The sequence below is a fragment of the Protopterus annectens genome, chromosome 12.part0 (assembly GCF_019279795.1).
Source record: "Protopterus annectens isolate FY-2018-M chromosome 12.part0, PAN1.0, whole genome shotgun sequence".
Classification (NCBI taxonomy): Eukaryota; Metazoa; Chordata; order Ceratodontiformes; family Protopteridae; genus Protopterus; species Protopterus annectens.
In genome coordinates this window covers 1,362,510,696-1,362,536,808 of record NC_056746.1, presented here as the reverse complement: position 1 = coordinate 1,362,536,808, position 26,113 = coordinate 1,362,510,696, and the positions used below count along the sequence as shown (strand labels likewise).

The window sequence follows — 26,113 nt, the reverse complement described above, 5'->3', positions numbered from 1 at the left end:
ATTAAACGTGTCTTTAAGGGAAGGTGGAGTAGGACAAACCCAGAATCATAGACCCTTAAGTCTACTTTCATATTGTGGAAAAATAATGGAGAAGGTAATACTGGATAAGTTATTGTCAGAACTGGTTAGGCTGGGACTTGAAACCATATATTAGCATGCATATGTTGAAAATAGATCTATGACCACCTGTAACATGATGTTCTATAACAATATAATAGCAGCTATGATTGAAAAATTGTGCTGTGATGTAATTTATATAGATTTAACTTCAGCATTTGACAGGGTCATGCACAAAACATTGATCAATAAATTAGTACAACTAGGTATTGATGTACGGTTGATAAGATGGATAGCTGCATGGCTTACACATGGCAAGTATCACACATCTGCTGGGCAGGTGAAATCCTTGGTTACAGTCAGGGTATCCCACAGGGCTCTGTCCTAGGCCCTTACTTGTTTAGATTGTATCTTTTAGACCTTTTCATCTGAGGTGTTCTAAAGTCTATATGCTGACGACCTGAAATTGGGTAAACTGATTACAAGCATTACAGACAAGGCATGTCTGCAAAATAATTTGACTAAATTGACCATTTGGGCACAGGAGAATAATATGTTGATAAATACATAAAAAACTAAGCATATGAAATTTGGGAGACATAAACTAAAAGTTGAATATTTAGTACAGCACACTGATTGAAACTGTAGACTCATTTAAGGACCTGGCTATATGGGTAGTTTCAGCTATGAGCTTTTCTAATCATATCAACCAGTTGGCTAATGATAGTTCTAGAACTATAGGTTGTATAAAAAGATTTTTAAAGTCTGGGAAATCAAACATAATGAAGTCATTGTTTGTTAGTTACATTAGACCCAAACTTGAGTATGGAATAACAATATAGAAACCCTGTAGGGCAACAAGCATGAATAAACTGGAAAGAGTACAATGGACATATACTAAGGGCATCCATGGATGTGAAAATCTAAGTTATGAAAGACTAAAATATCTGAACTTATACAGTGTCTCTTACAGATATTTAAGAGGAGATCTTGTTCAGGTATTTAGGGCAACTACCTCTGCGAATGTTTGGGGTTATCAAAAAGTACTAGGGAATCGTCAGATAACCTATGTAGAAGATTCTGTAGAAATGAGAAGTGTACTAATTGGTTCTCTGACAGAGTAGGTGATGCTTGGAACAGACCACCAAATTATATTAAAGCAAGTACTAGTTTAGATATTTTTAAGAACAGCCTGGACATTTATTGTGGGAACAAGTGTTTTGGCATATTGGCAAGCTAGAATGGCTTAATGTCTGTGCTTGAAACATTTGTATGTATTTATGGTGCTAGAATGGGATTTAGATCCAAGAGACACTAAGTTAAGACTGAAGGAATATACAGGAGTGAATCATCCCTACTGCACGTATAACTTGCAAAGCAGGTCAGAAACAAATTTCAGGTATTAAAATTTGCTCAAACTATTTCTTATTTGCAAAATGTGAAACAAGGCATTCAAAACCCTCTAAACGAATTTCTAAGTAACAGAAATATTTGAAACCACGCTATATTAACAAATATTAACAATAGCTATGGAAAATGTTTGAAATAAAGTGTGAATTGTATAAAAGACTAAAGTAAGGAAACAACCTCATTTTCTTGCTAAGCATTACTTTTTCACATTAATCAAAGCTATTCGAGCTATCTGAAGTATATGAAGTGCTCGCATGTTTGTGCAGTATTACAGTACAGTTATTTCGCAAAATGCAACCATTTCAAAGCATATTTAAAGTAAAGTATTTTGTGCATTTGAATGTTATTACAGGCACATATAGCAGCTTGTTCGTATATAATTAACAAGGGCCATATTTTTCATTGTGTTTGCGCATAATTTATTGGCATGGCAGATGATTTCAAAAACCTTGCCCACTTGTGTTTGACAATAATATTGCGGAGAACTGGAGAGTGTTTGAGCAAGAGTACAATGTTCATACAGGCTGCATTTTCTGATAAAGATGACTGTAAAAAGCCATTTATTCTGCTTAATTTAGCCTTTTCAGAAGCCATAGAAAGGGAGCATGTATTTGTGTATGCACCTGCTGTCCTTTTGAGGAGAAGGGGAACCATCATATAATTGTACCGGCTAAGTCAAGGGAAGACCCCGAGTGCTTAAAATGTAAATTTAGAGAAACGTTACCTCTAAATGAATATTACAGTGGAAAGGCACTAATTTTTTTACACGAGATCAAAAGCCTGGCAAAACTTTTGCAGCATGTGTAACTGATTTGAGAAACTAGGCTAAAATGTGCAGATTTGATGATTTAAGGGGATGAGTTAATAAGAGACTTGTGTGTGACATTAATGATGATGCTGTGAGAAAGATTTTGCTTCGACAGTGATTTAACTTTGAATAAGGCCATTGAGATTTGTCCGATATGAGCTTACAGAAAAGCACACATATGCTTACAAATGAAAGATGCATGTTTCCAGTAACTTCTAAGGCCAGTGTTTGATAGTATGCAGCACTCTGTAGAAAGAAACAGGCCCAAGCACATGGCAGCAACTGTAAACCTTGAACAGTCCCGGGAAACCCTGTAGCTTTCTAGCAAATTCCAGAGTACGCACAGTCTCAGTGAAGCATGAGTGAGTCAGCAAACTCAAAGAATGGGCACCCACCCAGTTTCATTGCCAACTGTCGTAATTGTGGTGGAAGTCATGTGGCTAAAAGGAAAAATGTTTAACTTTTGGTCAGCAATGTCATTTTATTTTATTTTATTTATTTATTTATTTATTTATTTAATTTAACATTTGTTGACCGGGAATGTCCGATTAGGTTCCACAGAGCCTGTTTTCAGCAGAGGCCCGGGGAGAAATGCTCCAAATGCATGTCTTTGGAATGTGGGAGGAAACCGGAGTACCCGGAGGAAACCCACGTGAACACAGGGAGAACATGCAAACTCCACACAGAAGGCACCCCAGCCGAGAATCGAACCGGAAAACCTCTTGCTGTGAGGCGACAATGTTAACCGCTGCACCACTGTGCTGCCCAAAGCTATATGTGTTAGTCTGACCTTCCGTGTGCACACTGTAGCAGCCTACCGCAGTCCGCTTGCCACTCTTCCCCCCTCTAGTTTCTTAACTTAAGATAAATTGTAACATAAGACTAGCTTATCTTTTCTGTTTGCTGTCTCCTTTTGCCACTAGGTGGCAGCACCTACCAGTGTAAAAGCTTGTAAAACATTAACCTCCCAATGTTTTTACCTAAAGCTGGTAGTTATTTCTACTTATACTCCCCATTTCTTTAACTGTTGATTTCCCACTCCTCTCCTTGCTAAAAAAAACACTGTTAAAGGTTTTGTCTACACTACTTTCCCTTACAATATAGCTATAAACCATCCTGCTTTAATTTATTGAACTGCAGTTACTCATACTTTTCTCTTGTACTGCTTCTTTTGCTCACTCCGCTCCCATGCCCTGTCCCCAATTTCCAACCGCCCCTACTACTTCTACATTTATTCTAACCCCCACTCACCTGCAACCACCCTAACCACACCCCTAATTTACCACTTGCATCCAAATGCCATAAAACCCAAGCTATGCAGGCCTCACTTTCATCTCTCCTACTAACTCTCACAACTCTAACCAACATTACATCCTTACACACACACACACCCCACCTACCATACAGCACATACCTTCACACCTGTTATTACACACACAAGCTTTCCTATAGCCTCCTCTTTATTTAGTGACAACACAATACTATTTTTATGTAACAAGTATGTCTCCGTATCCTACACTAGAAAAACATCAAGTAAACTCCACATAAATATTCTACAAATTATCAAGCTTCAACTTTCATTAAAGAAATACCTCCTTACCTCGGGATATACACCCCAATCCAGGGCCAATCAACATTATACCCCCAAACAAACACACTGCAGATCTACTCCTCATCAATCTTAACTCTCGCAGTATATCAAACAAACTTCCTCACTTACATACATTCATAACTGACTACTCCCCCGACATCCTTACCATAACAGATGCTCTCACAGTATATCAAACAAACTTCCTCACTTACACGCATTCATAAGTCACTACTCCCCCGACATCCTTACCATAACAGAGACCTGGCTAAAACCCAGCACACCGAACAAAAGAAATTCTCCCTCCAGGATATAATATCCTACGGCTAGATAGAGCAGGAAAGAAGGGTGGGGGCGTTGCAGTTGTCTATAAAAATACAATTTTTCTCCAACCGCTACTAACTCCTCTACCTAAATTTAATACTGCTGTGATCATAGGCTCTGTCCTACTGTTAAGAAAAAGAGCATCAATGTCCTCTGTGCGTATATCCTTCCAGGTAATAACGCTCCGATAATTGGGGAGATTCAGTATCATCAATGTCCTCTGTGCGTATATCCCTCCAGGTAATAACGCTCCGATAATTGGGGAGATTCAGTATCCTCTGTGCATACATCCCTCCAGGTAATAACGCTCCGATAATTGGGGAGATTCTACAATGGTCAAAATAAAATCTCCCACAGGAAACTGTTTTATTAGATGACCTTAACACTGACTGGCTAGCCTGTAACTCTAAAAAAAAAAAAAAAACCCCCCACTAACCACGTCAACCTGTATGGATTTTCTCAACTCATTGAACCAACTAGAGTAGACAAACAATACCATAAGGAATCTAAACTAGATTGGACATTAGTAAATTACCCTGAACATAATTACCAAAGCAGGTAGTCTACCTGACTGACTTAGCGACCATCTCCCGACGTTCCTCCTATGAAAACGTACTAACTTACCCAAGCCCACAGTCTATAGACAAGTCAGAAACGATCGCAGTGTTAACCCTCAACACTATATTAAAAAATGTAACTGGGAACCACTGTGCAGCCTTGACCTAGACCAAGCAGTGGACTATGTTAATAGCACTCTTATTAACACCCTTGATTCATTTACCCCAGTAAGAAAAATTAGCGCTAAGCAACACTATGCTCCTTGGGGTACTAAATCCACTAGAGCCCTATTAAAAGCAGAGACAAGGAATGGAAAACCTGGAAGAAAGATAACACTAGTCTATCCATACAAAACTGTCAACACCTTAGGAATCAGGTCAAAACAAACAAAGCTTTATAAACAGAACTACTTTCTAGATATACAAAATAAACATCCAATAACCCCCAAATTTCTGGTATGCAATAAACTCCTTACTAAAACCTGGAAAAACAACACCAGCTTCCACCTCCACCTCTACAAAACCAGATAACGATATAGCCGTCCAATTTATTCACCACTTTACTGAATCCATTAAATTACTATCAACTCAACTTTCCAAAAATAGCTACTCATCCATACCAACAACTCATCCCCCTTTACATTCTCTATTGTCCAAACCTCAACAATAAAAAAAAAAATACCTCTTAAAACTTAAACCCACTACTCTTGCAGCAGATGGGTATACCTGCTCATTTCCTGAAAATGGCTGCCGACTCTCTATCCTGCCCAGTCTCAAACTTAATCAAACACTCCATACAGGAATCCCACATCCCTCAACTATGGAAAATCTCTTACATTATTCCCTTCATAAGGGTGGAATTCCTGTGATTTCTCAACGATTGCCCCATAGCCATTCTGTCTTCTCTATCAAAGGTACTTGAGAAATTACACTCTCAGGTCATGCACTTCCTCGACGGTTCACCTCTACACACCATGGTTTGCGCCCACACCACAGTACAACCTCAGCCCTTCTCTCTTTCACAAACCTGGTTAACCAACATAGAAATAACAGATTTGTATCTGCTATATTCCTCTACCTCTCCAAAGCATTTGACATGATCTCCCACGCTATTCTAATAGATACTCTTACCTCTCTATCCTTTGTCCCTAACACTATTGCATGGTTTAAAAACTGTCTATCAGACTGAAAACAAGCCATGCAGTGGCAAGGAGTTATATCATCTTTACTCCCAGCATCCACTGGTGTACCTCAAGGTTCCATACTGGGTACACTCCTCTTTTCTATCTTTACCAGTAATCTACATCCCTCTACCCTACAGTTTTCACTCGTACAGTATGCAAACGATTCCACCCTGATCTGCTCCGCCCCAAATCTCACCGCCCTACAGCATCTCGCCCAGGAATCTTTTACCTCAGTAGAAAGGTGGATCACAGATATTCAACTTATCTTAAATCCCAACAAAAACGAAACTACTATTTACCCCAAACAAATCAAAAACCACTCCACTTATTCTCTATCTCCTCCAATAATGGAACTGTTATTTCATCCTCTCTCCACCCCGAGCTGCTTGGTGTCAAAATAGATAACCTACACTTTGACTTCCATATCTCTCAAACTATTAAAACGGTACACAAAAAATGGGGTCTCTATACAGACAAAAAGACTTCCTGTCAGGTCAAGCTCGGGTCACCCTAGCTCAAACCCACCTTCTTTACACACTCTTGTATGCAGCACCTATTCTCACCTATGTTAGAAAATCTGACCTGGAGAAACTTGAGTAGCGTTATAACAAAATCGCCAAGTTTGCAACAAATTCCCTCTTTAGAACACACCATTGTATTCCTCCTCTAAGGCAACTTCAGTGGCTTGAGCTCCCACAGTTAATAACCTACCACCAACTAGTTATAGCTTATAACAACTTAAAATTATCTTGAAAAAACTCCAGCCCTTAGGGAACTACTGACTTGACTACATTCCAAATCGACCACTGCTCTGCAACAAGTCTCTCCTATCTATCTCCACAGCCAACAACACAGCAGGCAAAGCTCTATTTTCTCCCAGTATAGCAAAAAGTTGGAATAATCTCCTACCCTCAGTGACTTGTGAACCTAATACCAAACAATTCAAAAGCTCTCAAGGCTCATCTTAGCTCTTGGCTATGCCCATGTGTTAATCCTAGTGTGTGCTACCCCACCATCTTTCTCTCTTCTCCAATTGTCAGACCCTCGGTAAAATTGAAGTAACAAATGGTATCCCTTGACATTTGAAATGTTGTGATCTGTCTGTATATTTTGATGACTAACTGAATGTTCACTTGCTGAACAGTCTTTGTGTACTGTTCTGTTATGTACAAAATACTGCTCAATAACAAAGTCTTTACATTATGTATTATTATCATTCGACATCGGATCCATAACCCACAGGTTGCAGACAAATGAATACACCTACTCAGATGGAACGTTATGGTGAGTACATAACTTCTAATTTTGGCATATTGGCAAGCTAGAATGGCTTAATGTCTGTGCTTGAAACATTTGTATGTATTTATGGTGCTAGAATGGGATTTAGATCCAAGAGACACTAAGTTAAGACTGAAGGAATATACAGGAGTGAATCATCCCTATTGCACGTATAACTTGCAAAGCAGGTCAGAAACAAATTTCAGGTATTAAAATTTGCTCAAACTATTTCTTATTTGCAAAATGTGAAACAAGGCATTCAAAACCCTCTAAACGAATTTCTAAGTAACAGAAATATTTGAAACCACGCTATATTAACAAATATTAAAAATAGCTATGGAAAATGTTTGAAATAAAGTGTGAATTGTATAAAAAGACTAAAGTAAGGGAAACAACCTCATTTTCTTGCTAAGCATTACTTTTTCACATTAATCAAAGCTATTCGAGCTATCTGAAGTATATGAAGTGCTCGCATGTTTGTGCAGTATTACAGTACAGTTATTTCGCAAAATGCAACCATTTCAAAGCATATTTCGCAAAGTAAAGTATTTTGTGCATTTGAATGTTATTACAGGCACATATAGCAGCTTGTTCGTATATAATTAACAAGGGCCATATTTTTCATTGTGTTTGCGCATAATTTATTGGCATGGCAGATGATTTCAAAAACCTTGCCCACTTGTGTTTGACAATAATATTGCGGAGAACTGGAGAGTGTTTGAGCAAGAGTACAATGTTCATACAGGCTGCATTTTCTGATAAAGATGACTGTACAAAGCCATTTATTCTGCTTAATTTAGCCTTTTCAGAAGCCATAGAAAGGGAGCATGTATTTGTGTATGCACCTGCTGTCCTTTGGAGGAGAAGGGGAACCATCATATAATTGTACCGGCTAAGTCAAGGGAAGACCCCGAGTGCTTAAAATGTAAATTTAGAGAAATGTTACCTCTAAATGAATATTACAGTGGAAAGGCACTAATTTTTTTACACGAGATCAAAAGCCTGGCAAAACTTTTGCAGCATGTGTAACTGATTTGAGAAACTAGGCTAAAATGTGCAGATTTGATGATTTAAGGGATGAGTTAATAAGAGACTTGTGTGTGACATTAATGATGATGCTGTGAGAAAGATTTTGCTTCGACAGTGATTTAACTTTGAATAAGGCCATTGAGATTTGTCCGATATGAGCTTACAGAAAAGCACACATATGCTTACAAATGAAAGATGCATGTTTCCAGTAACTTCTAAGGCCAGTGTTTGATAGTATGCAGCACTCTGTAGAAAGAAACAGGCCCAAGCACATGGCAGCAACTGTAAACCTTGAACAGTCCCGGGAAACCCTGTAGCTTTCTAGCAAATTCCAGAGTACGCACAGTCTCAGTGAAGCATGAGTGAGTCAGCAAACTCAAAGAATGGGCACCCACCCAGTTTCATTGCCAACTGTCGTAATTGTGGTGGAAGTCATGTGGCTAAAAGGAAAAATGTTTAACTTTTGGTCAGCAATGTAATTTTATTTTATTTTATTTATTTATTTATTTATTTATTTATTTATTTAATTTAACATTTGTTGACCGGGAATGTCCGATTAGGTTCCACAGAGCCTGTTTTCAGCAGAGGCCCGGGGAGAAATGCTCCAAATGCATGTCTTTGGAATGTGGGAGGAAACCGGAGTACCCGGAGGAAACCCACGTGAACACAGGGAGAACATGCAAACTCCACACAGAAGGCACCCCAGCCGAGAATCGAACCGGAAAACCTCTTGCTGTGAGGCGACCATGTTAACCGCTGCACCACTGTGCTGCCCAAAGCTATATGTGTTAGTCTGACCTTCCGTGTGCACATTGTAGCAGCCTACCGCAGTCCGCTTGCCACTCTTCCCCCCTCTAGTTTCTTAACTTAAGATAAATTGTAACATAAGACTAGCTTATCTTTTCTGTTTGCTGTCTCCTTTTGCCACTAGGTGGCAGCACCTACCAGTGTAAAAGCTTGTAAAACATTAACCTCCCAATGTTTTTACCTAAAGCTGGTAGTTATTTCTACTTATACTCCCCATTTATTTAACTGTTGATTTCCCACTCCTCTCCTTGCTAAAAAAAACACTGTTAAAGGTTTTGTCTACACTACTTTCCCTTACAATATAGCTATAAACCATCCTGCTTTAATTTATTGAACTGCAGTTACTCATACTTTTTCTCTTGTACTCGCTTCTTTTGCTCACTCCGCTCCCATGCCCTGTCCCCAATTTCCAACCGCCCCTACTACTTCTACATTTATTCTAACCCCCACTCACCTGCAGCCACCCTAACCACACCCCTAATTTACCACTTGCATCCAAATGCCATAAAACCCAAGCTATGCAGGCCTCACTTTCATCTCTCCTACTAACTCTCACAACTCTAACCTACATTACATCCTTACACACACACACACACACACCACCTACCATACAGCACATACCTTCACACCTGTTATTACACACACAAGCTTTCCTATAGCCTCCTCTTTATTTAGTGACAACACAATACTATTTTTATGTAACAAGTATGTCTCCGTATCCTACACTAGAAAAACATCAAGTAAACTCCACATAAATATTCTACAAATTATCAAGCTTCAACTTTCATTAAAGAAATACCTCCTTACCTCGGGATATACACCCCAATCCAGGGCCAATCAACATTATACCCCCAAACAAACACACTGCAGATCTACTCCTCATCAATCTTAACTCTCGCAGTATATCAAACAAACTTCCTCACTTACATACATTCATAACTGACTACTCCCCCGACATCCTTACCATAACAGATGCTCTCACAGTATATCAAACAAACTTCCTCACTTACACGCATTCATAAGTCACTACTCCCCCGACATCCTTACCATAACAGAGACCTGGCTAAAACCCAGCACACCGAACAAAGAAATTCTCCCTCCAGGATATAATATCCTACGGCTAGATAGAGCAGGAAAGAAGGGTGGGGGCGTTGCAGTTGTCTATAAAAATACAATTTTTCTCCAACCTCTACTAACTCCTCTACCTAAATTTAATACTGCTGTGATCATAGGCTCTGTCCTACTGTTAAGAAAAAGAGCATCAATGTCCTCTGTGCGTATATCCTTCCAGGTAATAACGCTCCGATAATTGGGGAGATTCAGTATCATCAATGTCCTCTGTGCGTATATCCCTCCAGGTAATAACGCTCCGATAATTGGGGAGATTCAGTATCCTCTGTGCATACATCCCTCCAGGTAATAACGCTCCGATAATTGGGGAGATTCTACAATGGTCAAAATAAAATCTCCCACAGGAAACTGTTTTATTAGATGACCTTAACACTGACTGGCTAGCCTGTAACTCTAAAAAAAAAAAAAAAAAAAAAACACCCCCCCACTAACCACGTCAACCTGTATGGATTTTCTCAACTCATTGAACCAACTAGAGTAGACAAACAATACCATAAGGAATCTAAACTAGATTGGACATTAGTAAATTACCCTGAACATAATTACCAAAGCAGGTAGTCTACCTGACTGACTTAGCGACCATCTCCCGACGTTCCTCCTATGAAAACGTACTAACTTACCCAAGCCCACAGTCTATAGACAAGTCAGAAACGATCGCAGTGTTAACCCTCAACACTATATTAAAAAATGTAACTGGGAACCACTGTGCAGCCTTGACCTAGACCAAGCAGTGGACTATGTTAATAGCACTCTTATTAACACCCTTGATTCATTTACCCCAGTAAGAAAAATTAGCGCTAAGCAACACTATGCTCCTTGGGGTACTAAATCCACTAGAGCCCTATTAAAAAGCAGAGACAAGGAATGGAAAACCTGGAAGAAAGATAACACTAGTCTATCCATACAAAACTGTCAACACCTTAGGAATCAGGTCAAAAAACAAACAAAGCTTTATAAACAGAACTACTTTCTAGATATACAAAATAAACACTCCAATAACCCCCCAAATTTCTGGTATGCAATAAACTCCTTACTAAAACCTGGAAAAACAACACCAGCTTCCACCTCCACCTCTACAAAACCAGATAACGATATAGCCGTCCAATTTATTCACCACTTTACTGAATCCATTAAATTACTATCAACTCAACTTTCCAAAAATAGCTACTCATCCATACCAACAACTCATCCCCCTTTACATTCTCTATTGTCCAAACCTCAACAATAAAAAAAAAAATACCTCTTAAAACTTAAACCCACTACTCTTGCAGCAGATGGTATACCTGCTCATTTCCTGAAAATGGCTGCCGACTCTCTATCCTGCCCAGTCTCAAACTTAATCAAACACTCCATACAGGAATCCCACATCCCTCAACTATGGAAAATCTCTTACATTATTCCCCTTCATAAGGGTGGGAATTCCTGTGATTTCTCTAACGATTGCCCCATAGCCATTCTGTCTTCTCTATCAAAGGTACTTGAGAAATGCGTACACTCTCAGGTCATGCACTTCCTAGACTCTTCACCTCTACACATCATGGTTTCCGCCCACACCATAGTACAACCTCAGCCCTTCTCTCTTTCACAAACCTGGTTAACCAACATAGAAATAACAGATTTGTATCTGCTATATTCCTCTACCTCTCCAAAGCATTTGACATGATCTCCCACGCTATTCTAATAGATACTCTTACCTCTCTATCCTTTGTCCCTAACACTATTGCATGGTTTAAAAACTGTCTATCAGACTGAAAACAAGCCATGCAGTGGCAAGGAGTTATATCATCTTTACTCCCAGCATCCACTGGTGTACCTCAAGGTTCCATACTGGGTACACTCCTCTTTTCTATCTTTACCAGTAATCTACATCCCTCTACCCTACAGTTTTCACTCGTACAGTATGCAAACGATTCCACCCTGATCTGCTCCGCCCCAAATCTCACCGCCCTACAGCATCTCGCCCAGGAATCTTTTACCTCAGTAGAAAGGTGGATCACAGATATTCAACTTATCTTAAATCCCAACAAAAACGAAACTACTATTTACCCCAAACAAATCAAAAACCACTCCACTTATTCTCTATCTCCTCCAATAATGGAACTGTTATTTCATCCTCTCTCCACCCCGAGCTGCTTGGTGTCAAAATAGATAACCTACACTTTGACTTCCATATCTCTCAAACTATTAAAACGGTACACAAAAAATGGGGTCTCTATACAGACAAAAAGACTTCCTGTCAGGTCAAGCTCGGGTCACCCTAGCTCAAACCCACCTTCTTTACACACTCTTGTATGCAGCACCTATTCTCACCTATGTTAGAAAATCTGACCTGGAGAAACTTGAGTAGCGTTATAACAAAATCGCCACGTTTGCAACAAATTCCCTCTTTAGAACACACCATTGTATTCCTCCTCTAAGGCAACTTCAGTGGCTTGAGCTCCCACAGTTAATAACCTACCACCAACTAGTTATAGCTTATAACAACTTAAAATTATCTTGAAAAAACTCCAGCCCTTAGGGAACTACTGACTTGACTACATTCCAAATCGACCACTGCTCTGCAACAAGTCTCTCCTATCTATCTCCACAGCCAACAACACAGCAGGCAAAGCTCTATTTTCTCCCAGTATAGCAAAAAGTTGGAATAATCTCCTACCCTCAGTGACTTGTGAACCTAATACCAAACAATTCAAAAGCTCTCAAGGCTCATCTTAGCTCTTGGCTATGCCCATGTGTTAATCCTAGTGTGTGCTACCCCACCATCTTTCTCTCTTCTCCCGAATTGTCAGACCCTCGGTAAAAATTGAAGTAACAAATGGTATCCCTTGACATTTGAAATGTTGTGATCTCTGTCTGTATATTTTGATGACTAACTGAATGTTCACTTGCTGAACAGTCTTTGTGTACTGTTCTGTTATGTACAAAATACTGCTCAATAACAAAGTCTTTACATTATGTATTATTATCATTGTCTGTTGTATTAAGTGGCGCTTTTCTCCCCAGGCCTCCACTGTAAGTGGACCTTGTCCAGTTGGACCATCCTGGTTAACAAATGTAAAATAAAATAAAAAGTCAATGCAGTAGATTTATGGGCAAAGAATGAAGTATTTTGTACTGTTTGGGGAAAGAATGAAGTATTTTGTACTGTTCGGGTAAAATGGAAGACCCCTAGAGCTCAAAGTTGACACAGGTTCAAAGTGCAATGTTGTCTTAAGAAACATTTGCTACAGTATGTTCTGTTGAAAAGCTTGATTTGGCAAAGTGTGCAAAGCTTGTTGCTTATGGTTGTGAAGAGGTTCAAACCGAGGGCTTAGTAGTACTTTCATGTTTCTCTGCTGGGAGAAGCTATGACTTATTTTATATGGTCAAAAGGCACGTTCAGTCATTATTAGGGCTCAGAGACTTTTTAAAAATGGGACTGTTTTTATTTAATAGGGAAGTCCATGATGTTGGCTTAAAAGACTACTGCTCCAATTTCACCCAGTATATTTTCTCTACCTATGCTGATCTTTTCAAAAACAGAAACAAACTAGGCAAACTTCCAGTTGTGTATTCCGTGAAGTTAGACCCAGATAGTAGCCCAGTTGTCAGGCCAACCCAGAAAGTTGCAGTAACTATGCAGAACAGAGTCAAAGCCGAGATAAAGTGGTGTAGTTTGTCCATTTGAAGAACCTACTGAATGGGTGTCTTCCATGGTGGTAGCTCATAAGAAAAGCTCATGATATCAGAATATGTATTGATTCTCGATTTGAACAAACCACTGGAAAGACCTAGTCATCCAATGTGTACAGTCGATGTTGCAGCACTGATGCCAAATGCCACTGTTTTTTCTGTCTTGGATGCAGAGAGTTCATTTTGGCAAATTTTGTTTGACAAGAAATCCTCGTTGCTTATTAGGTTTAGTACTCATTTTGGCAGGTATAGATTTTTGAGAATGCCATTTGGGATAAATTCTGCCAATAAAGTCTTTTCAGCGTGCATTGCAACAGATATTTTTTTGGGTACCCTTGTGCAATTATAGTAGATCTTTTAGTAGGAGGTAATGGTGAAGTTGAGCATGACAGGAACTTCAAAGTTCTGGAAAGAGCACGTCAAGTGAATTTTAAGCTGAATCCTCAGAAGTGCAAAAGTTCAGGTTACGAAAAGTCACTTAAGCTGGTCACTTTACCAGTTCAGGCTTATGACCAGACCCTTCCAAGCAAACAGCTGTTCTTGAGATGCCAGCTCCAGACAATGTCCAACCTCTTCGCTGCTTTTCTTGGCATGGTTAACTATCTAGGGAATTTCTTTCCAGATTTAAGCCAACTAGCAGCATCGCTTAGAGAGCTGACATGTAAAGATGTATCCTGGTCATGGTTGGAGCAACACCAAAGAGCATTTTATGTGTTGAAACGGAGAATTGCCAGTCCACCAACTCTCAGATATTATGATGTTCACAAACCAGTTGTTCTTTCCTGTGATGCTTCAAAATTTGGTCTTGGTGCAGTCATTCTTCAAGAGGGTCAACCTGTTGCCTCTGCGTCCAGAACTCTATCCCAAACTGAAATGCAGTATGCACAGATAAAGAGCTCTTAATTGTTTGCATGTTCAAAGTTCCATGATTATATTTATGGTAGAGCTGTCCAGATTGAAACAGATCACCAACCTTTAGTCACTCTCTTGAGAAAGCCTATGCATGCAGCTCCAGCCAGGTTGCAATGTATGATGATGAGATTGCAGAAGTACAATTTCAGTCGTGTCTACAAAAAAGGCAAACTTCTTTATCTTGCTGATACATTATCCAGATTACTCAGAAGTACCACTGATCAGCATGAAAATGAGAAACTTGATTTTGATGTCATGGAAGTGAGAAATTTTTGTTCCACATGTCTTGAAGAGCTTAGAAGTCACACAGCCACAGTTCCTGTTCTTCAGAAACTCAATTAGTTTATCAATCAAGGATGGCCGTCAAAGCAATCTAGTTTATCTCAAGAAGTGCAACCTTATTTTCTTTACAGAGATGAGATTTTGTCTGACAATAGTATCGTCATGAAAGGTCCAAAAATGATTGTTCCATTGTCCTTGCACTAAGAGTATATTTCTGTCTTGCATTGTGGCCACACAGGAAGTGCTTCTACCAAAAGAAGGGCAAGAGGACTAGTGTGGCCTTCTGTGAGAAGACATTGAGAGAGCACGTTCATCTTGTGGCTTTGTACTATTACATACACAGAACATCAGCAGAAGGAACCACTTCATCTAAACCAGATTTTTAAAATACCTTGGTCGACAGTAGTTACTGGCGTTTTTGAATGGAATGGTCAATATTTACTTGGTGTTAGACTCTTATTCTAATTGGCTCGAAATTAACCTACTTCCTAACCTAACGTCCAGTACTGTCATTACGAAGATGAAGCATCATTTTGCAGTCCATGGTAGTCCGCACAAAGTTATTTCTGGCAGTGGCACACAGTTTACTAGCCAGCAATTCAAAAACTTCTCCGAAGAGTGGGACTTTATCCATGTTATGAGTAGTCCTGAGTACCCGTAGTCAATGGTTTGGCAGAATGTGCACTTCTGAGTCCAAAACAGTTACTAGAGAAGTTGAAACCAGACAAGAGTGATGTTTTCTTGAATCTCGGGAATCTCAGAAATACTCCTCGTGATAAACATCTTGGTTTACCTGCCCAGAGACTTCTGTTGAGACGACCAGAACCACATTACTAGTCAGCAGTAGTTTATTCTGTAAAGACAGACCAGAACCACATTACTAGTCAGCAGTAGTTTATTCTTTCAAGACCTACCAGAACCACATTACCAGTCAGCAGTATTTTATTGGTTCCAAGTGCTAAGAATAAGAGTTCAGTGAAAGCCCATCTGTTGAAGAAACGCCTAGCCCAGAGGTCTTAAGATACGTGAAGGAGAGACGGTGAGAATGCAAATGTGCAGAGGTTATGACCGGATTGGAATTGTGAAAACTGGTATGTCCAGAGCCAAGATCGTACATTGTGGAATCGCAAGGAGTAGAGTTTAGGTGGAACTGGAAATATTTGATGATGATTCGAGCCTGTACCACAATACCTAGCCTGTGAGAGAGAGAGACTTTATCTCGGAGTGAGTTATCCAGTGTTCCAGTTCCAGAGGACATTCCAGTAAATATCCCTGTTCCTGAGATCCGAAATTCCCAATGCAAGTTGTTCACCGAAGACTCTCCCTGTTGCTAAACCCAGTTCTGATTGCTATACTACTAGATCAGGTTGCATTTCCTGACCATGTTACAGATGCACGGCAACTTGGATGTGAACATTGTGTTTTTCTGCTGTTTATATTATTGCTCGTCTTATTCCAGTGTCGTTTCATTGAGGGCAATCTATTTAAGAGGGAGGATATAACTCAGTATATATGTATGCCTTTAAAAAGCTTTTATAGGGGCTTGCACAAGTGTATAAATACTGAGCATGTGCAAGCCTGACTGCCATTTTGCAGTAAGCTGTTTGTAAGCATGTTTGTATGTGTAGTGTCAGTTAATCAGTTCGTTTATATTTTGTAATGCTGCTGACCATCCTGATGCATAAATTGAAGTAGACAGTCTGCTTGTCTTCTATACTAGAGAGGACGAGTAACACTTGGTATGTAACCTGGCTTTGGGGTTATTGATGCAAATATGAACAAGCAACATGCGACACCTAGAAGCATCACTAGGATGCAACTGCAGATGCACCTGGAGGTGTCAGATGGCTGTAATGAGTTAAACCATGAGGAGTTAACCCAAGGGGAAAGAGGCAAGGCTGTGTCTGACTACTACCCAGAGCTTTATCCCTGTGTACCATGGAACTGACTTGTAATTGCACCTTTAATAATGTCCACACCAGTGTTACTGGATTAAAGATAAAGATGCTTCATTTGTTTGTAGACCACAGCACTCCTGCATCCGCTTGGTAGTCACAGCGCTCCCGCACTAAGCGCTCTTCAATGGCTGAACGTCATCCTTCGGCTGAGTTGTTCTGCAAGTGTCTTGAGCTGAAACTGTCTGCCACACTCAGTTTGCATATTGCTCTTTGTTCTACCTGAGAAGCACAGAAACTGCTGCATGAGAACATCTAAGGTAGTATAGTTTAAATGAAAAACTCGTAGCATCGGGTCTTTGAGGGTGTTGTGCTTCAGATTACAGCCCACTCCCTTACGCCAAGGTGAAGTTTTATGATTTTTAGAATTTTTTTTCTGCACTTCACATTTCAGTACCTTTGTGCATTTCTATTGATAATTTGGGCATGTAGCTGTCAGTATGAAAGTGTAGTAAAAATGGAGGGTCCTCCGGTACTGTGCCGCAAAACTGAAATTGTCTAAGTTGTGGTCCCTCGCATGTGTTAAGCTGCTATGAAAATGTTAAGATAATGCGTTTGGTGCAGGTCCAGAAAGAAAGGAACCTGTTATAGAAGTTAAACTGGAATATACCCACGGTCATTGGTGAGTATACCCACGGTCATTGGTGAGTATACCCACGGTCATTGGTGAGTATACCCACGGTCATTGGTGAGTATACCCACGGTCATTGGTGAGTACCTTCTATGTCTGCTGTACTTTTCTTTCTTCTTCTGTTGAAGTTCTGGGAAGATGTCCATCTGTTGAACACTATTCATTGTTTACAACTGTTATTCCTTTTTAGGTGTGTAACTTGACATACCAAACCATTTATATTTCACTGCCAAGAGTTAAGAGGATCCTTTGCCGCCGCCTTGCAGAGAATTGACATCACAAAGATTTATAAGCTTTTTTGTTGTTGAGAACATGGCTTCTAGATTTAACAAGTTTGCATTTCTTGTGGAACTGTGTAATTGGTGGAGTTTTGCTATCTAGCACTTTGAGTTCTAGGTACATGGATGTATGGAAGTGCCTCTCTCTAGAGAAACCTTGAATTTTGGAGTTCTAGTTGCTGCCCAGTTGTTTAAACAGTTATGTGGTTTTAAAAGGAAGTCGCTTTTGTTGAAATGCAATGTGTTCTGTAATCTGTGACCATATTAATTTTATTTTAGTTCCCGCAGCCAGTCTGCTGCTGTGACTCCATCATCCACCACACCATCTACACGTGCAAGTACCACACCCACACCCACACCTACTCCGACTCCGACTCCAGCTCCTGTGGTACCGCCGACTGTGACACCTACCGCAAGTTCTGGCACTGCATCAGCAACAGCAAGCAGCCCTACTCAGCCAATTCAGCTGAGTGACCTTCAGAACATTCTAGCTAGCATGAATGTACCCGCGTCTTCAGAAGGAGGGCCACAAGGTAAGAGCCTTGGCCTTTACTCATCCTACCGAATTGCATTGCTTACCTTTTTTTTTTTGATGAACACTAAATTTAACCTTCATTAACATGGCCCCTACTACATGAAGATTTTGCTGCCAAATGTACCTGTTCAGTCCTTAATCTTCTTGCCTGAAGTGATGAAATGGATTACCACTTTTCTGCTAATAGCTCATTTTTAGGTCTGAAGTATCTGTCCTTGCTGTGTCTTAGGTTCATAGGTAGGTACTAGGCTATCGGCCCTGGGGCCTATACAAGCCCAGCCAAAAAGGTAGCCTGGCTTTTGCCACCCAAGAAAATTATTTTCCTGCGCCACTGTCTCTGAGGGATTGGGATTTCTTTAAGTGGAGCATGTCCAACAGCTCTGGGTTTGACATAGTTTTGTATGTTAGGCAGAGATCACCTCTGAGTGATATGCGACTGAGTAAAGCTGGAGTTTTTTGAGACTGTCTGCGGAGGGCATCTGTTTGAGGCTGGTAATCCTCTTTGTGAGGTATTTCTGCGGCCTTTCCAGTTGTTGTAGAGGTCTTGTGAGGTACATACCAAAAGGGGCGTTGTACTCTATAATGGGTCTAATGAGTGATGAGTAGAGGGGAACAATGACCTCTCTTTTCTGGATGAGTAAACTTTTGTGATGAGGTGTGCCAAATAGAAGGATTTCCTGACTACTCTGGCGATGTGATCATCAAAGGAGAGACTACTGTCCACCTGTGTCTCAAGGTCTCTTATCACACTTTCGGTGTTAAGTATACTACCGCCTATGTTGTAGTTCATGGGTGCAGAGTTTTCACCAAAGGGGATGACAATGCACTTTTTGGCATTGAGCATGAGGCCATGGCTTTGACACCAGGCATCTGTCTCAGTGAGGCCCTTTTGTAGGATGTCCACATCGTTAGGAGTTTTGATTATGGCTCCTAGTTTGCAGTCATCTGCGAACTTCATTAGCCAAAGGCCTTCTTTGTTAGCCTGTACTTCGGAGAATTAGATACCAAACAGGAGAGAACCAGGACTGAACCCTGTGGTACTCCACTTGTCATTGGTCTGAAGTCGGATTTGGAGTCTGCTACTTTCACAGTGTGGGTTCTGTCAGTGAGCCAGTTGGCAACCCATCTTGTGACATAGGGATTTATACCTAGATCTGAAGTAGTTACTTCATTTGCTCTGCAACCTGTGGGTATCGGATCCGAGCCGGCAACTTTCCAAGCTCCAAGATCCGAGCTCCTAGCTCCTCCCCCTACCCATAATCTTCTGCTACCAACCATATTACCTCAGATCGTTTTTTGCCGCGGCTGAAGAAGCTTTCCCTTTGAAGAGCTCCTGGCTGGGTGAGATCGTTGGTGGTTTATAACCTTTTTTCTGGAGTTTATAATCTTTGTGTGTGTGGTCTTAGCCCCTTTTTCGATTCCCTTTTGTGCTAGTTTAGTTTTGGTGTGGTGTAGTTAGTTTTTCTTTATTCACTCCCCCTTAGCGTTTGGGTGTGTGTGTGTGAGTGCTAGGATGTCGGAAGGGCCTAAGGCCGGTTTTTCTAAATGTACTGAGTGTGGCCACAAGCTTTCCCCAGCTGATGGCCACACTCAAGTGCGTTTTGTGCTTGGGGGCAGCCCATCTATCAGAGGCCTGCCAGATCTGTGCGGCCTTTAACCCCCTGGGCACTTCAGGATAGGAAGAACAAGCTGATCCTGGCGGGAAAGCTCCCCCAGGAGTCAGCTTCTTCTTCCTCTCCCATTCGGGCTCCGGCTGCCTCGGTGGCCCCAGTGCCTTCTGTTCCCTTAGCTCAACCCGGGACTCAACCTCCCTCTTCGGGTCTGAGCTCTGAGGAAACTAGTGCCTCTTCTGTTAGAGAAGAGACACAAGGATAAGGAGGGACATAGATCCCATAAAAGGCGGGCTGAATCTCAACCCTCGGCTCCGCCAGCTAAAGCAGCTAAGTCTCCTTCGAGTGTCTCTGGATCCTCCTCTCGGCTCCGTTCGCCTAGTTTCTCGCCGGAGGAGGAGGATCGGTCTCCCTCGAGGTCGCTGAGGTGGCCCTCCCGGCCCGCCTCGACTACCTCTTCCAGGTCAACAAGAAGCATCTCCGAAGCGGATATGGATCGGATGATGCGTCGGTTCTTGCAGACCCAAATGCAGATGGGGGTGCTCTTGCCACCCCCCCCTCTGGGGGGGAGTGCGGCCCCCATGTTTGCCCCGATCACTCCTTCTCCGACTCGTTTTCAGATCTCGGAGTCATCGGATCCGGGCCCTTTCGGACCCAGGGATTTGTCGGCTCCTATAGCGCTGGTCTCTTCGACGCTGACTATGCCCTCAAGCTTGTCTGATCCAAGCTCTCGGGGCCGAGGGCTGAGCGTCGGATCCGAGGGAGTTGCTGCGTCTTCGGAGCTGTTGGCTTCGGAGCGCACCTCTCTCGGCGCAGACTGCATCGGCTCCGACCCCGATCCCTTCCTTGGAGCCGAGGAGATTGCTCTCAGAGGCTGGCGAGGACGGTTCTCCTTCGGCTTTTGAGGTAGTGGAGAGGGTACTGTCGCGGTCTTCCAGGTCCCCGGTTCGGGCTTCGGATCCACCCGTACCCCCACTTTATGAGGGTCTGTCTTCCATCATCTGACCATCGGGACAGCCTGCCCAAGCCCTCCAGCTAGTTCCCGCGGAGGAACAACCCGTGGACGAGCCCTCTTCGGATAGCCCCACTGAGGAGGTTCCTCGGAAACGGTGTAAAAGGAGGCACCTGGACTCCCCCGAGTCCATTACCACCGACACGGACTTAGATGATAGGGAGGGTTCCCCAAGGTCACCCCCTGAAGATGTCTCCTTTGGAGACATCATGGAAATGTTGCGTATTAGAGGGGGGTGGTCTGCCCAAAAACCTTCCCTTGATGAATCCGTGTTCCTGGAGGCGTTTGAGGCAGGCCCATCTACCTCCTGGGTGTCCCCTCCGGCCAACCCCCTGGTGGACTTAATTACCACCAGGGCGTGGAAGGAGCCCGACACCGTGGAGCCAATCCCTAGGCGTCCCGATAAAGTCCTCAGTCCCCCCACAGATTAACAGTTGTGGGCCAAAGGAAACCCCTGTTGATGCCATGTTGGTGGCGGCGGCCACCAAGAAAGAACTCACTCAGGAGAGTTCTTTGGTCCACCTGCCAGATAAAGAATCTCGAGCATTGGACCGGATTGGGAAGTGGATGTTTGCTTCAGCGACCTTTTCCATAAGGGCGCTGAACTATATGGCACGTACCATCAGGCTACAGCGAGACTTGATCAAGGAATACGCTGCAGCCCCCCCGGAGTCCATGTCGGTCGGAGACAAGAATGTGTTTGCGAGGCGAATGGTCACTCTGAAGTCCATCTCTAATATGTCTATGTGGCTCCTCTCCCATGCTACAGAGGGAGCCGCTAGAGCTAGCGGAGCAGGGGTCGTCTTACAACGTCATGCCTGGCTCCGTCTTTGCGACTTTGGGGATCCCTTCAAGGCGTCCTTCGCGAATGCCCCCTTTGACGGTTCTGCTCTTTTCGGCAAGACCGTTTGCAATACGCTGGTCCAAAGCAAAAAGGACGGGAAGACGCTGTCTGCCGTCTGAGTCTGCTTCTCTAGTCCCCAAAGATCCTTCTCCAGGAATCAGAGGGGCAAAAGAAGCTGTGGTTCCGCAAGTCTCAGCAATCCCATCCAGCTGCGGACCACTCGTCCTCTAGAGGCAGAGGAGGACAAGGTGGACGCCGGCTCAGAGGCAGAGGGGGGCCGTGTAATTTCGGGTCTAGAGAACCTTTCTCAGACAGACCCGCGCAACAGCCCTGAGGGCTTGCCCAACTGTCCCTCTCTGGAGGCAGTCGGGGGGCGGTTGACGGGACACCTGTCAAACTGGAGTCCCTTACAACGGATTGATGGGTGCTCTGTATCATATCCAGAGGTTATTTCATTCCATTCCTAAATCTTCCCCCCAAAACCAGACACCTCCCCGATGTCCCACCCGATCAGAGGGAGGCAGCGGCTTCAGAGATTTTGAAGCTGCTAAGAAAAAGAGCCATCCAGCCCGTCCCCCAGATCAGTCCGGATTGGGTTATTACTCAAGGTTCTTTTTGGTGCCAAAGAAAACCGGGGACCTCAGACCCATCTTAGACCTTTCCACTCTGAACCTGTTCATACCCAAGGAAAAGTTCCGGATGGTCACTCTCCAATCAATTCTCCCCCTTCTGCGGGAGAACGACTGGATGTGCTCCATAGACCTCAAGGATGCGTACTACCACATCTTGATGGACAGACGATCCAGGAGGTTTCTCCGCTTCCGGCTCGGAGCCAGTCATTATCAATTCAGGGTTCTTCCATTCGGCCTCACCTCAGCCCCCAGAGTGTTTACCAAGGTCATGGCAGTGGTTGCAGCCCACCTGAGACTTCAGGGCATTCAGGTCTTCCTGTACCTAGACGACTGGCTCCTTACCGCGACCAACAGGCATCAGCTCTGTGTGGCGAGAGATTACGCACTGACTCTAGCCCACAACCTAGGCATTTCAGTGAACCGGCAAAAGTCCTGCCTGTGCCCACTCAAGCCCTGGAATTCATAGGGGCCAGGTTGGATACTCGAATCTCCCGAGCTACTCTTAACGTCAGTCAGACTGAACAGCTTGTCGTATCAGGTGTTAGCCCTTCTTAGGAGTCCTGCTCCTCCAGCGGAGTTAGTCCTGAGGGCACTGGGGTCTATGTCAGCAGCGATCGGTCTCTCCCTTTATGCCCGTCTGCGAATATTACAATGGACCCTTCAAGTCCAATGGTCCCTCTCGTTCCACCCCTTAAACACGCCGATACAGCTGAGCAGAGTTTGCAGGGACTCCCTTCTTTGGTGGTTACATGCGTGGGAACTCAGAGAAGGGAGGCCCTTTGTGATTCCCCCGTTGACCACTGACGCTTCTCGCCTCGGGTGGGGAGGGCATTGTTCAGGCAGATCCATTCAAGGCACGTGGACTTCCCTAGAGACCGCATTGCATATCAGTGTCCTAGAGATGAGGGCGGTGCTTTTGGCGTTGCAAGCTCTCCACGACCTTCTTCTCCTGGGGACTATTGCGATCCAGACGGACAACATGTCAGTAGTCTGGTATATAAACAAACAGGGAGGAACCAGATCTTATCCCCTGTGTCGAGAGGCCATGAGAGTTTGGGAATGGGCGATCTCCACCAACCGCTTTCTGGTAGCAATGCACATTCCGGGACGGTCCAACATATTAGCGGACAAGCTAAGTCGGGTGCTTCTCACTCCGTACGAGTGGTCTCTGAATCCATCTGTTGCGAAGCAGATCTTCCACAAATGGGGTCGGCCTCGCTGCGATCTTTTTGCTTCTCCTTTAAACACAAAATGCAGCGAGTACTTCGCATTAATTCCCCCCAGAGGGGAGACCCACAGAGACGCTCTAGTCCATGCTTGGCCTCCCGGGCTCCTTTATCCCCCCCCCTCCCGCTCATGATGAAATTCATTCAGAAAGCCTGTCGGTTGGGGAGCAGAGTTATCCTCATAGCCCCGTTCTGGCCGCGACAGATCTGGTTCCCTTTTCTGCGGTCTCACAGTGTGGCTCCTCCATGGATTCTGGATCCCAGTCCAGACCTGATCTCGCATCCCGTGGGTTGCCCAACCCCGAACCTGGTCAACCTCAAGCTTGCAGCTTGGCTGATCCAGTTCCAATAATGGCTAGGACTCCCGGTATCTCATCTCCCATTAAGGCCATTCTGGTTGCGGCTCATAAGCCGTCTACCAGAAAACTTTACAACAGTAAATGGAAACGTTTTTTCCATTTGGGCCAAAGACGAGGGCTTGGACCCATTTACTGTCCCTATTCCGACCATTCTGGACTTCCTGTCATTGATTTTTCGGCAGGGAGCAAGTGCTTCTACGGTTAAGGTGCAATTGGCGGCCATCTACCATTTTCATGTGGGTGACTGCATAGGTTCCTTAGCATCTACAAAGTTGTGCAAAACCTTCTTACGAGGCGTCTTTCTTTTAAACCCACCTGTAAAGTCTGTGGTTCCCCCATGGGATCTCACTCTAGTCTTGCAAGCCTTGACGAGTCCACCTTTCAAACCTGCGGCCTTGGTTCCGTTGAAGTTCTTGTCATGGAAAACGGCCTTCTTAGTGGCTATTACTTCGGCCAAAAGGGTTTCAGAACTGCAAGCTTTGTGTATGAAACCTCCTTACCTTATCTTTCACAAGGATAGAGTGTCCCTCAGGACTAACCCGTCTTTCTTGCCTAAGGTTGCTTCAGAAGCAAATATAAATCAATCGATAAATCTACCAGTGTTTTTTCCAAGATTTCAGAACAAAGGAGAAAACACGTTGCACAAATTGGATGTGCACAGACAGCTGCGTTTCTACTTGCACAGGACTAGAGAGTTTCGCAAGTCGGACCAGTTGTTTGTCTCTTATGCAAAATCAGCCATGGGCAAAGCCATTTCCAAAGTGACTGTAGCAAATTGGATCTATCAGTGTATTATTCAGGGGTACAAATCGTCTGGCATGCCAGCCCCGGTTGGTATCCGTGCTCATTCTACAAGATCTGTAGCCACCTCAACAGCTTTTTGGTCTAGGGTTCCAGTGGACGACATATGTTCAGCAGCTACTTGGTCCTCTTCTCATACGTTCATTTCTCATTACAAACTAGATGTGATTTCGAGGAGTAGGGCTTCTTTTGGCTCCGCGGTGCTTCGGAATATCCTTCCGTAAGGACCATCCAGGTTCTTATAAGGTAGCTGGGGACTCTGTCCCACAGGTTGCAGAGCAAATAAAGTAACTACTTCAGATAAAGAAGTTATGTGCTCACCATAACGTTCCATCTGAGTAGGTACTTCATTTGAGGACCTAGAGCCAGGCTAGGGGCAGGGGGCAGTTCGGGTCCGGTGGTGGCTTCTGTGGGTGGAGTGGATAACTAACTGTCGCCCATTCAGCAGCACAAGAGCCTGAGGTGAGGCTATGATTGAACATGGTACTTGGGTGGGGTGCCAGTCGTTTCTGTAGTTCATGTGGGCTAGGGGTGAGAGGGAGGGTAAAGTTAGCACTGAACATGTCTGCCAGACAGTTTCTTCCCTTGTTGTGTACAGTTTTGTTATGGCAGGGGACCACCAGATTGGCTTCCTTTTTGGGAGGCGTCTTGGTGGTGTTCTGTTTCTCCGCGATCTACTAACTCATGTATGTAGTGCTTATAAAGTAATGTTGTAGATTCAGGATTCAGTAACTGTATTGTCCATGTCCATCAGCATGGGTGTCATGAGTTCACCACTTAAGAAGCAAGAAGTTGGTTTTGGGTTTTACCAAATGTTTTGGTTTGGTTTTGGGGGGGGGTGGGGGGGGGGATGGATAGGGTAATTAGCAGGCAAAATGTGTCGGGATCGGAGGAATGGTGTGTTGACTGTCGGTCAACACAGGTAGTCATGTTGGTAATAGACTAGATCTAAGATATTTCCCCTGGTGGGGGATGTTTTGATTGATCCAGGGCATGTTGTTTATGAATTCCAGAAGCGTTTGCGAGTGAGTTGGTACATAGTTTTCCCAGTTAATGTGGGGGGGTAGTTGAAAAACATTATTATTAGGGTGGTTTTTGGAACCCTATAATATTTGTCAGTACATCAAAGAGGAGTAGGGAATCTTTGCATGGTGGGGGTGATTGTAGCTTGCTACAATTTGATTACAGTTT

At 43.2% G+C, this 26,113-nt stretch overlaps 1 protein-coding gene across 1 annotated transcript in view; it reads left to right on the top strand.

Annotated features, from left to right (window-relative positions):
- Positions 1 to 26,113, top strand: part of ADRM1 (ADRM1 26S proteasome ubiquitin receptor) — a 420,397-nt gene that overhangs the window by 165,658 nt on the left and 228,626 nt on the right. Inside the window, exon 7 of the mRNA XM_044090413.1 lies at positions 18,183 to 18,436. Coding sequence (XP_043946348.1) covers positions 18,183 to 18,436 — 254 coding nt within the window. The remainder of the gene's footprint in view (positions 1 to 18,182; positions 18,437 to 26,113) is intronic.